The sequence below is a fragment of the Nematolebias whitei genome, chromosome 16 (assembly GCF_014905685.2).
Source record: "Nematolebias whitei isolate Nwh7 chromosome 16, NemWhi1, whole genome shotgun sequence".
Lineage (NCBI taxonomy): Eukaryota > Metazoa > Chordata > Actinopteri > Cyprinodontiformes > Rivulidae > Nematolebias > Nematolebias whitei.
Window position 1 is genome coordinate 36,813,851 of NC_056513.1, and position 13,662 is coordinate 36,827,512.

General features: G+C 44.4%; 1 protein-coding gene across 1 annotated transcript in view; it reads right to left on the bottom strand.

The window, feature by feature from the left end:
• The window catches only part of LOC119422499 (ubinuclein-2-like), a 69,194-nt gene that overhangs the window by 18,185 nt on the left and 37,347 nt on the right, over positions 1-13,662 (bottom strand). The window contains 6 exon segments of the mRNA XM_037689875.1: positions 320-388; positions 3,426-3,627; positions 3,728-5,185; positions 6,008-6,050; positions 6,170-6,220; positions 11,193-11,336. Of these exon segments, the coding sequence (XP_037545803.1) occupies positions 320-388; positions 3,426-3,627; positions 3,728-5,185; positions 6,008-6,050; positions 6,170-6,220; positions 11,193-11,336 (1,967 nt within the window).

Genomic DNA, 13,662 nt, shown 5'->3' on the forward strand with positions numbered 1-13,662 from the left:
TCAGATCTGTATAAGAGCCTCTAGACAGATAAATATATATATATATATATTTATGGTTCCTGGGGCTGATATTTTAAACTTGCTGGTAGTTACAGTATTTCCTCACAGCTTTTATATTTTTATAGACAACTAAACAACTGTAACTACTAAAGTACATGATTAAAACATTCAGCTCATTGTGAAAACTTATTCACGCATCTCCAAGTTAAATCACACGTGTGACTGATCAGAGGTCAAACCAGAACAAACACTGAGCTGACACCGATGGATGGAGAGAGTGAGGAGGAGGAGGACAAGAAGGAGGAGGAATGAAGTTTACCTGAAAAAGCAAGCTGCAAGTGAGGAGGTAGGGCAGCCTGCGACCCTGACTGGAGGCTCTTATACAGATCTGAGGAGAGATGAAGGAAGGAGGACGGATGAGAGGAAGACTGAAACAACTACAATCAGAGGACACGTGGAAACAAAGAGAAAGTGTTGGACCGAAGTCCAGAGGCAGCAGAACAACACCGTCACAGAGTCCAGGTGCGACCAGACGATGGAGAACAAAGACACGGTGGTTTGAAAAGGAGACGGGCAGGAACAAAGTGGTTACTTCTAAACAGCACAATGATACAATTATCCTTTTTTTTTTTCTTTCACAGTGTGACAGGTGGGGGACACCCTGGACAGGTCGCCAAGCCCATCAGAGGGACACATGGAGACAAACGGCTGCATCACCCTCATTTACACCTGAAGACAGTTTGGAGTTACTAAAGAACCAAACATGCAGGTTTTCAGTCTGCGGGAGGAAACCACAGAGACCATGTTAACTCCACGTAGAAGACTGGGAGGCAAACCTGTGACCCTCTTGCTGTGAGGTGACAGCACTAACCATTGCTGTACTGTGCCGCCCATAAAAAAAAGAAAAAATAATATATATACTGTACACCAGGGCTATTCAACTGTTGGCCCATGGGCCATTTCTGTCCAGCGGGTGATTTCAATCTGACTGACCCACTTCATACAAAAAAAAAATATATATATACAAAAAAAAATAAAAAAATAAAAAATATATATATATATATATACATATATATATATATATATATATATATATATAGATATGTAACAAATAATTGTGTACTTGGGTTTATTTAGATAATTATAATAAAATTATAATAATAGATTTAATCGCAGGATGTCCAGCCCCCGAGCAATTTTGTAATAGCCCTGCTGTATACTTTTTTTTAATGCAAACCTCTACAAATAGTATTGTATCACTAATAGTTGTACTATGGGCAATAGTAATAGTCAATAAATCAGTTATCAGCATTAGTCTTATCCTCCTAATATCAGTGGTCGGGCTCTAGCGTGGACCCTAGACAACACCAAACAAAATAACTTCTGGTCAAGATTCATGCCTCTGCTGTTTTAATCAAATAAAACTTGAGTGAGTGATCCGAGGAAATTCTGGCAAACCATCAGGCGTCTCAGGAGGGGAAAGCAGCACTTTACCAACACTGTGTTCAGTGAAGGTGGGATGCTGTTGACCTCAACCAGTGATGTCGTCGGGATGCGGAAGGAATACTTCTCGGACCTTCTCAATTCCACCAGCACATCTTCCATGGAGGAAGCTGAGTCGGGAGACTTTGGGGTTGATCCGTCCATAACAGTGGCTGAGGTCGCCGAGGTAGTTAAAAAGCTCCGAGGTGACAGGGCTTCAGGGGTGGATGAGATTCACCCCGATTTCCTTAAGGCTCTGGATGTTGTGGGTCTGTCTTGGTTGACACGCCTTTGCAACGTCGCGTGGACATCGGGGGCAGTGCCACTGGATAGGCAGACTGGGGTGGTGGTTCCTCTCTTCAAAAGGGGGACCGGAGGGTGTGATAGGGGCATCACTCTCCTTAGCGTCCCTGGTAAGGCCCATTCAGGGGTACTGGAGAAGCGAGTCCGATTGTTGGTCAAACCTCAGATCCAGGAGGAACAATGTGGGTTCCGTCCTGGCCATGGAACACTGGATCATCTCTTTACCCTCACTAGGGTCCTTGAGGGGTCATAGGAGTTTGCCCATCCAGTCTACATGTGTTTTGTGGACTTGGAGAAGGCATTCGACCGTGTTCCTCGGGGTACACTGTGGGGGGTGCTCCATGAGTATGGGATTGGAGGCCCATTGCTACGGGCTGTTCAGTCCCTATACAACTATACAAGCGGTGCAAGAGCTTGGTTTGCATTGCCGGCAGTAAGTCGGACCCCTTCAGGGTGGGAGTTGGACTCTGTCAGGGCTGCCGTTGTCACCGATTCTGTTCATAACTTTTATGGACATAATTTCTCGGTGCAGTCAGCTGGCGGAGAGTTTCGGTAGCTTCAGGATTCCTTCTCTGCTCTTTGCAGATGATGTGGTCCTGTTGGCGTCATCGTGCCGTGATCTTCAGCACTCACTGGAGCGGTTCACATCTGAGTGTGAAGCAGCTGGGCTGAGAATCAGCACCTCCTAATCTGAGGCCATGGTCCTCAACCGGAAAGGGTGGATTGCTCTCTTCAGGTCAAGGGTGAAGTTCTGCCTCAAGTGGAGGAGTTCAAGTATCTCGGGGTTTTGTTCACAAGAGAGGGATGAATGGAGCGCGAGATTGACAGACGGATTGGTGCAGCATCTGCAGTATTGCGGACTCTGTACCGGTCTGTTGTGGTGAAGAGACAGCTGAGCTGTAAGGCAAAGCTCTCTGTTTACTGGTCTGTCTACGTTCCTACCTTCACCTATGGTCATGAGCTCTGGGTAGTGACTGAAAGAATGAGATCGCAAATACAGGCGGTTGAAATGAGTGTTCTCCGCAGGGTAGCTGAACTCTCCCAATGAGATAGGGTGAGAAGTTCAGTTATTCGGGAGAGACTCTGAGTAGAACCGCTGCTCTTCCACGTCGAGGAGCCAGTTGAGGTGGTTCGGGCATCTGGTAAGGATGCCCCCTGGGTGCCTCCCTAAAGAGGTGCTTCGGGCATGTCCAACTGGGAGGAGACCCTGGGGAAGACCCAGGACATGCTGGAGAGACTATGTCTCTCGGTTGGCTTAGGAACGCCTTGGAATCCTCTCAGAAGAGCTGGAAGAGAAGGCTGTGGAAAGAGATGTCTGGACCTTCCTGCTCAAGCTGCTGCCCCCGCGACCCGACTTCGGAATAAGCGAAAGATAATGGATGGATGGAAAACTTGAGTGAGGGCAGCTGTGAAATTACAATAAGAATGAAAGTGAAGGAGCTCAGAGAGCAACTCACACATTCAGGTTAGAAAACATAAAAATAGTTAAATACAGGTTAAAAATGATTAAAACAGAAAAATAACTACATCTACTCATATAAAACTAAAACCAATTGTTTTCCTTTAACCTGACAAACAGGAAGTGAGATCATGTATACGTGTTCGCCTCCTGTTTAATGAACAGATGTGTGGAAGCTCACCCAATAGGTCGCTCTGTGCTAACTGGTATCCTGAGTTGGAGCTGGGAGCTGAGCCCATCCTAGTTGCTCCCGGGACTCCTGGAGCGCTGAAATTGAGCAACGAAGGGAACTGAAAGGGTAGCGAGACGGGCACGAGACCCCCCAACATCCCAAAGCCCAGGGGGAGGGCAGAGTTCAGGAGGGGGGAGCCAGCGTTTGACACCTGAAAAGTCAGGAAAAACAAACTTGGGACATTTCTTTCAACAAAAATAAAAACCTGTTTCTCTTTTCACCAACATCCTTCAGATGCTCTGAACTCTGACCTGTGGGAGGTGTGATGTTGTAGTCGATGAGGTCAAAGTGCTTGAAGCTGCCCAGCCATTCCCTGCCTTTGAGCTCTGGTTGGCTCTGCCCACAACCCTCTGCCTCTGATTGGCTGAGACTGAAATCATAGAGGAAGCAGGTGTTTTGTCTGAAACAACTCCTTTGTTGGAGCTGCTGCTGATGGTGCTGCTGCTCATGGCGGGCTGAGGTTTACTGGTGCTGGCGAAGCTGCTGCTGCCCTGCGTTTGCTTCATCTGCCCACTGAAGGGGGGCCGGAAAGTTCTGGGGGTTTTGGGAGAGTACTGGTGCTGCTGCTGGTTGGAGATCATCTGATGGGAGAGCTGGTGTGAGGGTGAGGATGATGGGGAAGGCGAGGAGGAGGGAGGAGGGGTGGGTGCAGGAGGCCGAGGGGTGAGTTTGATGATGGGGGAGGAGTTGCTGCTGTGGGAGGACTTGGTGAGTGTGGCCTGCATGGGGGTGATGAAGTTGGGCTGGTGGTGATGGTGGGTGTGAGATTTACCTTGAGAAGAATGGGAGGTATGGGAGGTGGGGGACGGTGAAGAGGCTGCTGAAGAGGGGGGGCAGAAGGACTGCAGGCCATGGTGGGAGGTGGAGTTGGACCTGGACTGTGATGAAGAGGAGGGAGGTGTGATGCTGCTGCTGGCAGCACTGCCATTGCTGCTGACAGCTTTGGCACTGCTCTTGGAGAGTCCCTGACTGGTTCCCAGTGTACCCAGGACCCCTCCTGGGCTGGCAAAACCTTTCTGATGAGGGGGAAGCAGAGGGGAAGCTGTGGGGGGAGGCCGCTGCTTTGGAGGTGAAGGAGAGGGGTGAGGATGCATTTTGCCCATTACAGAGGTGGGCCTGTGAGCAGACGTCGCCATGGTGACGGGTCTCTGAACTGGGCTTTGACCCATGGTGCCTTTCATTTGAGCGTACGGACCATCTGCAGTCCTGGAGGCCAACGACACGCCTGAGGAGGTCACACGGACCACGGAAGACACAACTGGAGAGGAAGAGGAGGTAGAAGAGGGGTGTGCTAGTGTCGTTCCAGACAAGTTACCAGCTGACGCCATGACTGGGTGAGAGGCCTCCATCTTGGACAGGGAATGATGCTGAGGTGTGGATGTAGCCAATATAGACACCTGAGAGGCAGAGGGGTAATGAGGGGCGACAGGTGGAGGAGAAGTGGTGGGTATTTGCAGCGGTGGGGGTGACAGGGGGCTGTCTGCGAGGCCCAGGCCCTTAGATGCACTGCTGAGGAGGGCCAGAGCGTGAGAGATAGAGTCCAGAGAGGGAGCAGTCAAGTCCTCATCCAGAGAGTCTGACAGACAGATGGGCTCCGGGGGCGAGGAGGAGGACGGAGGTGGGGGGCGGCAGGACATCAGTACAGAGGTGGAGGTGGGCAGAGACGGGGTGGAGGTCATGGTGAGAGGTTTGTTGATCCAAAGACCCTCCTGAAAAACAAGAAACACCTTGATTAACCTAAAACATAATGAGCTCTCAAGAGGACTTGTCCACACGGAAACTGTTTTTTCAAAATACATTTTTTATGTGTTGTTTCTGAAAATGTCCTCATAAATATGGCAGTTTCTAGAAAGGTTTTCATCCATGCAGAAACACTGAAAATGACCCCACATTTTCTAGTAACTACGCCAGGCCTGTATGTGGCGTTGTAACACTGCGACAAAAATACACCAAAAACAGGAAACAAGGCGTGGAGCGCGTGCAGTAAGTTCACTCACTGTTGTTTGGGTTGTTTGAAATATAACTGTGGTGCAGAGAGAACCTCCCTCCCGCAGCAGGAGAGTTAGGGTTAGCTCATGTGGCTCACTCCATCAATCAGCCAATCATGTGCCATGTACAATGTTACTTTGAAAACCCACAAAAGAGTGAGTCTACGAAAGTTGAACTGCGAAGTAGCGAGGGACTACGTAGAGGAACTACACATAACCACAGAACTGCCAGTGAGAAAATAAAACAAAGGAGAAGCCTCTCAGATGATTATAAGGACTGAAGTAGCTTCTAGAGGACTACAAACATCTGGTCTTCTCAGTGACATGAGAAGACCACGGCTTCATCAGAGCCTTTGGTTAATGTTTGTTATGAGTCTCAACAAATTCATGCAACACAGCAAGACGTCACCATCACCTCAAACACTTCTCCTTCAGCTTATCAGGTTGATTTAGAAACACAATACTGTTTCTTAAAAGGAGAAATGTTATAAAGTTTACCATTGAAAACAAAGATGAGCAGTGAAAAGGTCGAGCACCACTCACCTTGGCTTTGGCCTTCGGTCCAGGCACCATCCTCCTTTTTACTCTGAATTAAAAAATAAAAAACACCAGCAAACATTCAACACTGACATTCAGGCTCAGTCTGAAAAGGAACCTGTAAGAAGTAACGGCAGTAAAATAAAGTGTGCCATGGAGGACACTTACAGGTTTCCAGTGAGGTGGCCGTGAATGACAAAGCTCTCCTTCAACAGAGTTCTAAACGACCCAGTGGCGCAGCGTTCAACATGAAAGACAAAACCAGAGAAACAGATCCAGTAAATGTCTCGTCTGAGGGTTCGCTGTTCAAGAACGTCAGAAAGACAAAGATTCAAACGTTCCAACAAATGCTGTAAAACTCATCAGAGATGTGGAAAAGAAAAGCATCTGCGTGTTTTTGTCTAAAATATTTGTAGGAACGCAAAGAGAACACAAAGAGAACACAAAGAGAACAAAGAGAACACACACAGAACACCACCTGAACTACTTCTTCTTTCACATTTAAAGGCCAAGCCCGATCAATCTGTCCCAACATAAATAAAACTATAGGAGTTTTAAATCTCGAGGGTTTTTCCTCATTCATTACTATATAAAAACCTAACAAGACAGTAAAAACAGGAACAAATAAAAGAGACAGAGGTTAAGTAGTTTTGAATTATAAACTGTTGATCAAGTGTTTAGTGAAAAAACAACAACTTTGGTTTATCTCATGTCAGTTTTACGTTAAGATCAAACCATGTTGAGAAATGTTTAGTTAGTTTTGTCAAACCTCTAAAATATAATGTGCTCCAGAGTACGAGTTGTCTCTCAGCGGCTACCACACATTTACGCTCAGACACACACTTCTGTGTTAGCCAAGGCAGACTAGCAGTGGTGTCCAGATGTTGCCTCCAAAGGTTAATCAGTTACAGATGTCCATCCAAGGTTCGTTCAAATCATCCACTGGTTCAACAGATGATGTGCTAACAGAACACACACAGACACACTTTCTTGTCACCACCTTTGCCTTTCGCTGACAGGAGATAATAAGAATAAAAACAGGAATACAAGTAAACCTAAACTTTTTAAGATATTCCAGTGGGTAGGCGTTACACTGTGTAGAAGAACAGAGGGAGGTTGTCGTCTCTTTCCGATCCAGGCGAGTGGCGGGAGTAAATTTATCCACCAGCGACACAGAAGCAGAGCCAGGGGGTGGGCATGGTTACCATAAATAAACCTTCAGCCACCCCAATCATTTGAGGAAACTAAAGGTTTAAGTCGTATAAAAACTAGATGGCATATTTCCTCCAATGATTGGGGTGGCCAGTTTACATATATTTATGGTCGTGATGGCTAGGCCTATCACTATAACAAATTTGGCTGGCGATTAATTGTCTCAGAAATTATTGCAATAAATGATAATATTGTTTGAAATTTGACAATAATTAGTAATTATAGAATTAGAATATACAATAATAATTATTGTCCAATTTAAGAAGAAATGTTGGTTAATTAGTTTTGCATGTAGTATCTTTTTTGACCACCGGATGGGACTATAAGACTGTTTGAACAGGAGGATGGCTAGTGAGGGAGCGAGCAGCGTGTCCCTTTAAGAAAAATGGGAGGGAGGCCCCTTGACGTGACATGGGCTGTCTCTCCTTCCTTTTTTTCAGTTCTCAAAATGGCGGACGCTCAGTGTGGTTTGAGCTCTTTAGCATAGCATTTGTCACACAAAGCTTTTAATTAAAAATAAAAAAAAATCAGTAAACAAGTTCTCAGCTTCTTTTTGCAGAGAAAAACTTTTTACACAAAGGCACAAGTTTCAACTGTGAATTTTGGAGCTTCAACAAGACAGAGGTCCCCCCCCCCCGAGGCCAGCCAGTTAGCTTAGCTCGTAGCTTAGCTTCTCAGCTTAGCTGCTTTTAACGATCCAAAAACACGATTTTGGATCATTAAAATGGATTTTAAAGAGAAAGGGAGGGGTCAGTGAAGAGCACCAGAGTTGAGAACAAAGTCCATGCTCAATAATCCAGGTATACAATCCAAAATTTTTCAGTCAGGTCATCTGGACAGTTTCTTTTTTTGTGCTGAAACGTTTCGCCTTCGATCCGGAAGGCTTCATCAGTCAAGGAAACACACAACAAAACTGATTCTTCCCCCAACAATGAGGGAAGAACTGTTGGGGGAAGAATCAGTTTTGTTGTGTTTCCTTGACTGATGAAGCCTTCCGGATCGAAGGCGAAACATTTCAGCACAAAAAAAGAAACTGTCCAGATGACCTGACTGAAAAATGTTGGACCAGAGTTGAGCTTTTTGTCATCAGTAGAAAGAGAGAGACATGAAGAAATGATAAAGCCAATAAATAAAAATGAGGTCGATAATTTTAATTCATCATGCGATTAATTGATTTATCGTTCATCGCGACAGGCCTAGTGGTGGCCAGCTTGGATTTTGACGTAGCAACACAATGTTCGATGGGAACCTTTCTTGCACCTAAGATGTAGCTGCACACCAAGATGGAAGTCCGTACCTCACTTATTTTTTAAGTTATTGGACTCACATCTTTCACAGACGGATGTACGGATGATATTTCCAAATCCTCCTTCAAGCACCACGACGGAAGCTAAAAAAGTGAATAAGCAGAACTTGTAGTTTTGTTGTGGATCTTTCTTTTGTTTGTTTGTATTCATTTCTTTTTTTTTTAATCAGCATTTCCTGGCCTGTCTTTTTATTTAAGTCCAAGCAGTTAAAAATAAATCTGTTCATTACCGTTTTGTTCACTGGAGTTCATCTGCTCCTGTTTCTGATCAGTAAAGTAACATTTATTATTCTTTCATTGTAGCAAGAAGATTTTTCTCCCACACACTTTATCACAGTCTGGTAGTAGGTGTAGGAACCACTCTTTGCCTTTACAAGTGTTGTTCGAGCATGTTGTAATGTTGGAAACATCAATAGTTTCACACCAACCGGCTCAAATATGTCCAACAATCTGCTTAGGTGTGAAAGATTTATTGTGCTTTTAAATATAAACAAAAGTAAACTAAATCAAACTGTAAGCATGTAGCTAATACACAGTTTGTTACTTTGTAATCAAATATAACAAGATGACAATGTACTCACTTTCACTAACCGCTTACTCTGAAAGTGATATTTAGACCATTTAATTTTATGATGCACTTCAAATTAAACATTCATACGACTACAGTTCTGAGAAACTAGTTCTACCTTTAGTGTGGAAATATTTAAACTGAAAACCTGCAATAAAACAAAGTTAATGTGACAACGTTCAGTCAGGTCATCTGAACGGTTTTTGTTTCTGCTGAGACGTTTCATCCTTCATCCAAAGGACTTCTTCAATCTGAGGAGCCACCAACAAACAAACTGACTCCCACAACAGCACACTCGCATAGTGGAAAAAAACCAGTTTGCTGGTGTTAAGATGTCTCAGAGGAGTTGACGGGGGAGAGGGCAGTCACCTTGGCCATCTTAGCACAAGCAAACTGGTTTTTCCCACTATGTGAGTATGCCGTTTGTGAGAATCTGTTTGTTGTGGCTCCTCAGACTGAAGAAGTCCTTTGGATGAAGGATGAAACGTCTCAGCAAAAAATAAACCGTCCAGATGACCTGACTGAACCTTGTTGGGTTGTACTTGGATTACTGAGCATGAACTTTGGTGAATGTTAATGTGGTTTTAGAAAAACAAGTCAAATTCAGTCCGATTCTTATAAATGCAGTACATCAAAAACAAAACTAAAAACAGTGGGGCGGACGACCACCCCGCTCCACCGCCAGCTGTGGTGCGCATTAGGTTTAGTTTTAGAGATTACTATGTTTATAGTTTTTTTATAGGTTTAGAGATTAATATTTTTTGCTTTTTGTTTGTGAAACAAGATCAGAAGGAAGCTGGTTCTGGTTCGGTCGATTGGACCCGGTGTTGCAACATATTCTGTGACCTGCAACAGTGCATGCAACACCACCCCCTATGGTCACAATATACAGTGGTCACAGAATATGGTGTAACACCAGTTTGCAACGAGCTCCAAACAGTCAGGAAGTTGATTCATTTTCCGTTTCCTTACGGTAGTTGAACTGGAAGATTCATCTTTAGTGAAATATTTCCAGACTATCGATGCATTTCTACCTGTTTGCCAAGACTGGGCCTGCTCCGCTCCATCCGTCTGCTTGGAGGAATCCATTTTGTAGCCCACGCCCGGTGCGGATCACGTGACACAATGATGTAACGGCGACGTAATGACGTCACTACTAATACTCGACGTGAAATTTAAAAACTCGAGAGATGTCCTAGGAATCGATGTGTCGATTACTTGAGTAGACTGTTAAAGTCCTAGTTCAGAACAGATCAGACCAGTATCAGCTGCTCACAACGAGTGACCCCAGGGTCAACACCTGATGAGGAGTCATTTTTGTTTCTGAAGCCTCCAACACTTAGATAGATTAACGTCACCCTATTATCCACCATCAGAAACAGATAAGGCCGATGAAGTCACATATGGTCACCCCTCTGATACGCTGATAGGCTGCGCTCCCCGGATGTGGAGGCAGAGCCAAGGGCCAACATAAGCTGGAGCGTTCTTTCGCACGGGGCCTCCGCTTCCAGTTTATGATGGGTCGGACGGACGCCTCGCTGAGCTTGTAATTTTTCCTGCCTTACCTACATTAAAAGGTAAAAATAATTTACCTCTCTTGATTTTATTGAGCTTGTGAGTTTCCTCTCCACCTGGGAACAAACGAACCGGAAGGGTGCCGTGGTCGGACGGCTGACAAAAGAAAATAATGTTGAAATATATATTTGGGCAGCACATGCAGGACCAAAACTCAGCTGGGGCCTATCTGGGTGGAGATTACATGCTCTCCCAGTGCAGGTGAGAGTTTTCTCTGATTTCCTCCCACAGACCAAAAAACATCCAAGTTAGGTTCTTTGGTAACTCTAAATTGAGTGTGAATGGTTGTCCGTTTGTCTCTGATGGACGGAGACATGTCCCCGTCCCCCGTACTACTGTCGACACCAGCGACCACCGTGACCCAGAAAAACAAAGCTAAAGAGGATGGATGGATGGACGGACGGACGGTTGGACGGACGGATGAGTTTCAGTGATTCCTCCAAAGCTTCACTGAACGTTACACAGTTGAGGGTTGATTTTCTGCTGAGGCCACACAACATGATGAGCCCAGAGAACAAGGACACACTGACCTGGTCTGCATCCAACCTTTGGGCCACAGTGGTTTGACCTCATTCTCCAAGAAGGCCTTGAGGTAGTCCTCCACTGACAGCGAGCACTGCTTCTCCATCTCATAGCAGCTCAGCTTCACTCGTACCAAGTTACACAGCAGGTTCCTGCACAAACACAGTCCAGCTCCAGTCACAGTTTCATCTACATTAGACAGAACGCACACGAAGACAAGAGCCAACACTGTTCCTCAGAAAACCACAAAATCATTGTTGAATTATTCTTGTCCTTAAAATATAAATTAACAGCTTTCAGTCTTGAAGTTTTTGTCAACTTAAAAAGAAAAATCATATTTTGGGGTATATATTGGCTTCAAAAATGTGTTTGGTAAAACATAAAATATAAAATATATATTTGGATTTTAAAATACAAACCGGATTCCAAAAAAGTTGGGACACTAAACAAATTGTGAATAAAAACTGAATGCAATGATGTGGAGGTGCCAACATCTAATATTTTATTCATAATAGAACACAGATCAAAAGTTTAAACTGAGAGAATGTATCATTTTAAGGGAAAAATCTGTTGTTTCCAAATTTCATGGCGTCAACAAATCTCAAAAAGGTTGGGACAAGTCCATTTCTACCACTGTGTGGCATCCCCCCTTCTTCTTACAACACTCAACAGATGTCTGGGGACAGAGGAGACCAGTTTCTCAAGTTTAGAAATAGGAATGCTCTCCCATTCATGTCTAATACAGGCCTCTAACTGTTCAATCGTCTTGGGCCTTCTTTGTCACACCTTCCTCTTTATGATGCACCAAATGTTCTCTATAGGTGAAAGATCTGGACTGCAGGCTGGCCATTTCAGTACCCGGATCCTTCTCCTACGTAGCCATGATGTGATTGCTGCAGAATGTGGTCTGGCATTATCGTGTTGAAAAATGCAGGGTCTTCCCTGAAAGAGATGACGTCTAGATGGGAGCATATGTTTTTCTAGAACCTGAACATAGTTCTCTGCATTAATGGTGCCTTTCCAGACATGCAAGCTGCCCATGCCACAAGCGCTCATGCAACCCCATACCATCAGTGATGCAGGCTTCTGAACAGAGCGTTGATAACAACTTGAGATATCCTTGTCCTCTCTGGTCCGGATGACATGGCATCCCAGTGTTCCATAAAGAACTTCAAATCGTGACTCATCTGACCACAGAACAGTCTTCCATTTTGCCACACTCCATTTTAAATGACCCCTGGCCCAGTGCAAACGTCTGAGCTTGTGGAGCTTGCTTAGAAATGGCTTCCTCTTTGCACTGTAGAGTTTCAGCTGGCAACGGCGGAAGGCACGGTGGATTGTGTTCACTGACAATGCTTTCTGGAAGTATTCCTCAGCCCATTCTGTTATTTCCTTGACAGTGGCATTCCTGTTTGAGGTGCAGGGACGTTTAAGGGCCCGGAGATCACGAGCATCAAGTAGAGTTTTACAGCCTTGACCCTTACGCACAGCGATTGTTCCAGATTCTCTGAATCTTTTGATGATGTTATGCACGGTTGATGATGATAACTTAAAAGTCTTTGCTATTTTACGGTGGGTAACACCATTCTGGTATTGCTGCACTATCTTTCTGTGCAACAATGGTGGAATTGGTGATCATATTACCATCTTGGCCTCTGACAGACACTCTGAGAAGCTCTTTTTATACCCAATCATGTTGTCAATTGACCTAATTAGTGTTAATTGGTCTTCCAGCTGTTCGTTATATGCTCAATTTCCTTTTTCCAGGCACTTATTGCTACTTGTCCCAACTTTTTTGGGATTTGTTGACACTGTGAAATTTTGAATCAACATATTTTTCCTTTAAAATGTTACATTTACTCAGATTAAACTTTTGATCTGTCTTCTAGGTTATATTACGAATAAAATATTGACATTTGCCATCACCACATCATTGCATTCAGTTTTTATTCACAATTTGTTTAGTGTCCCAACTTTTTTGGAATCCAGTTTGTATAAGCAAATGTTTAAGTCAAAAACAGGATTCTTGAGCGGTGTCTTCAGGATATTAAAGTGCTAATGCCTAGATGTTGATAGGAGTTATGAGACAAAAGTACTACAATCTACTGGATTCAGTCTCTCTGGTGGACTAAAATGGAGAACAGACACAAAAAAATAAAGAACATTCAACATGATTATTGTAACAAATCAGAACATATCCAAAAAAGTTCAATCTGGTCCTCTGGACATTCAAAAAAAACAAAAAACAAAACAAAGCAAAAAAATTGTAGAAACGTTTCGTCTCTCATCCAAGAGACTTCCTCAGTCTGAGGTGCTGTTTTCAGCTCAGTCTCTTAAATAGCACCTTCTCAGAGTGGATCAACCAGTTTGCTGCTGACAACCAAAACCAGCTGATCACATGCTCAAGAAGGACCATCAGCCTAACAATGGATCATTAGCACACTGATGGCTGTTTACTACTCACAGAGGGCTGAGTGA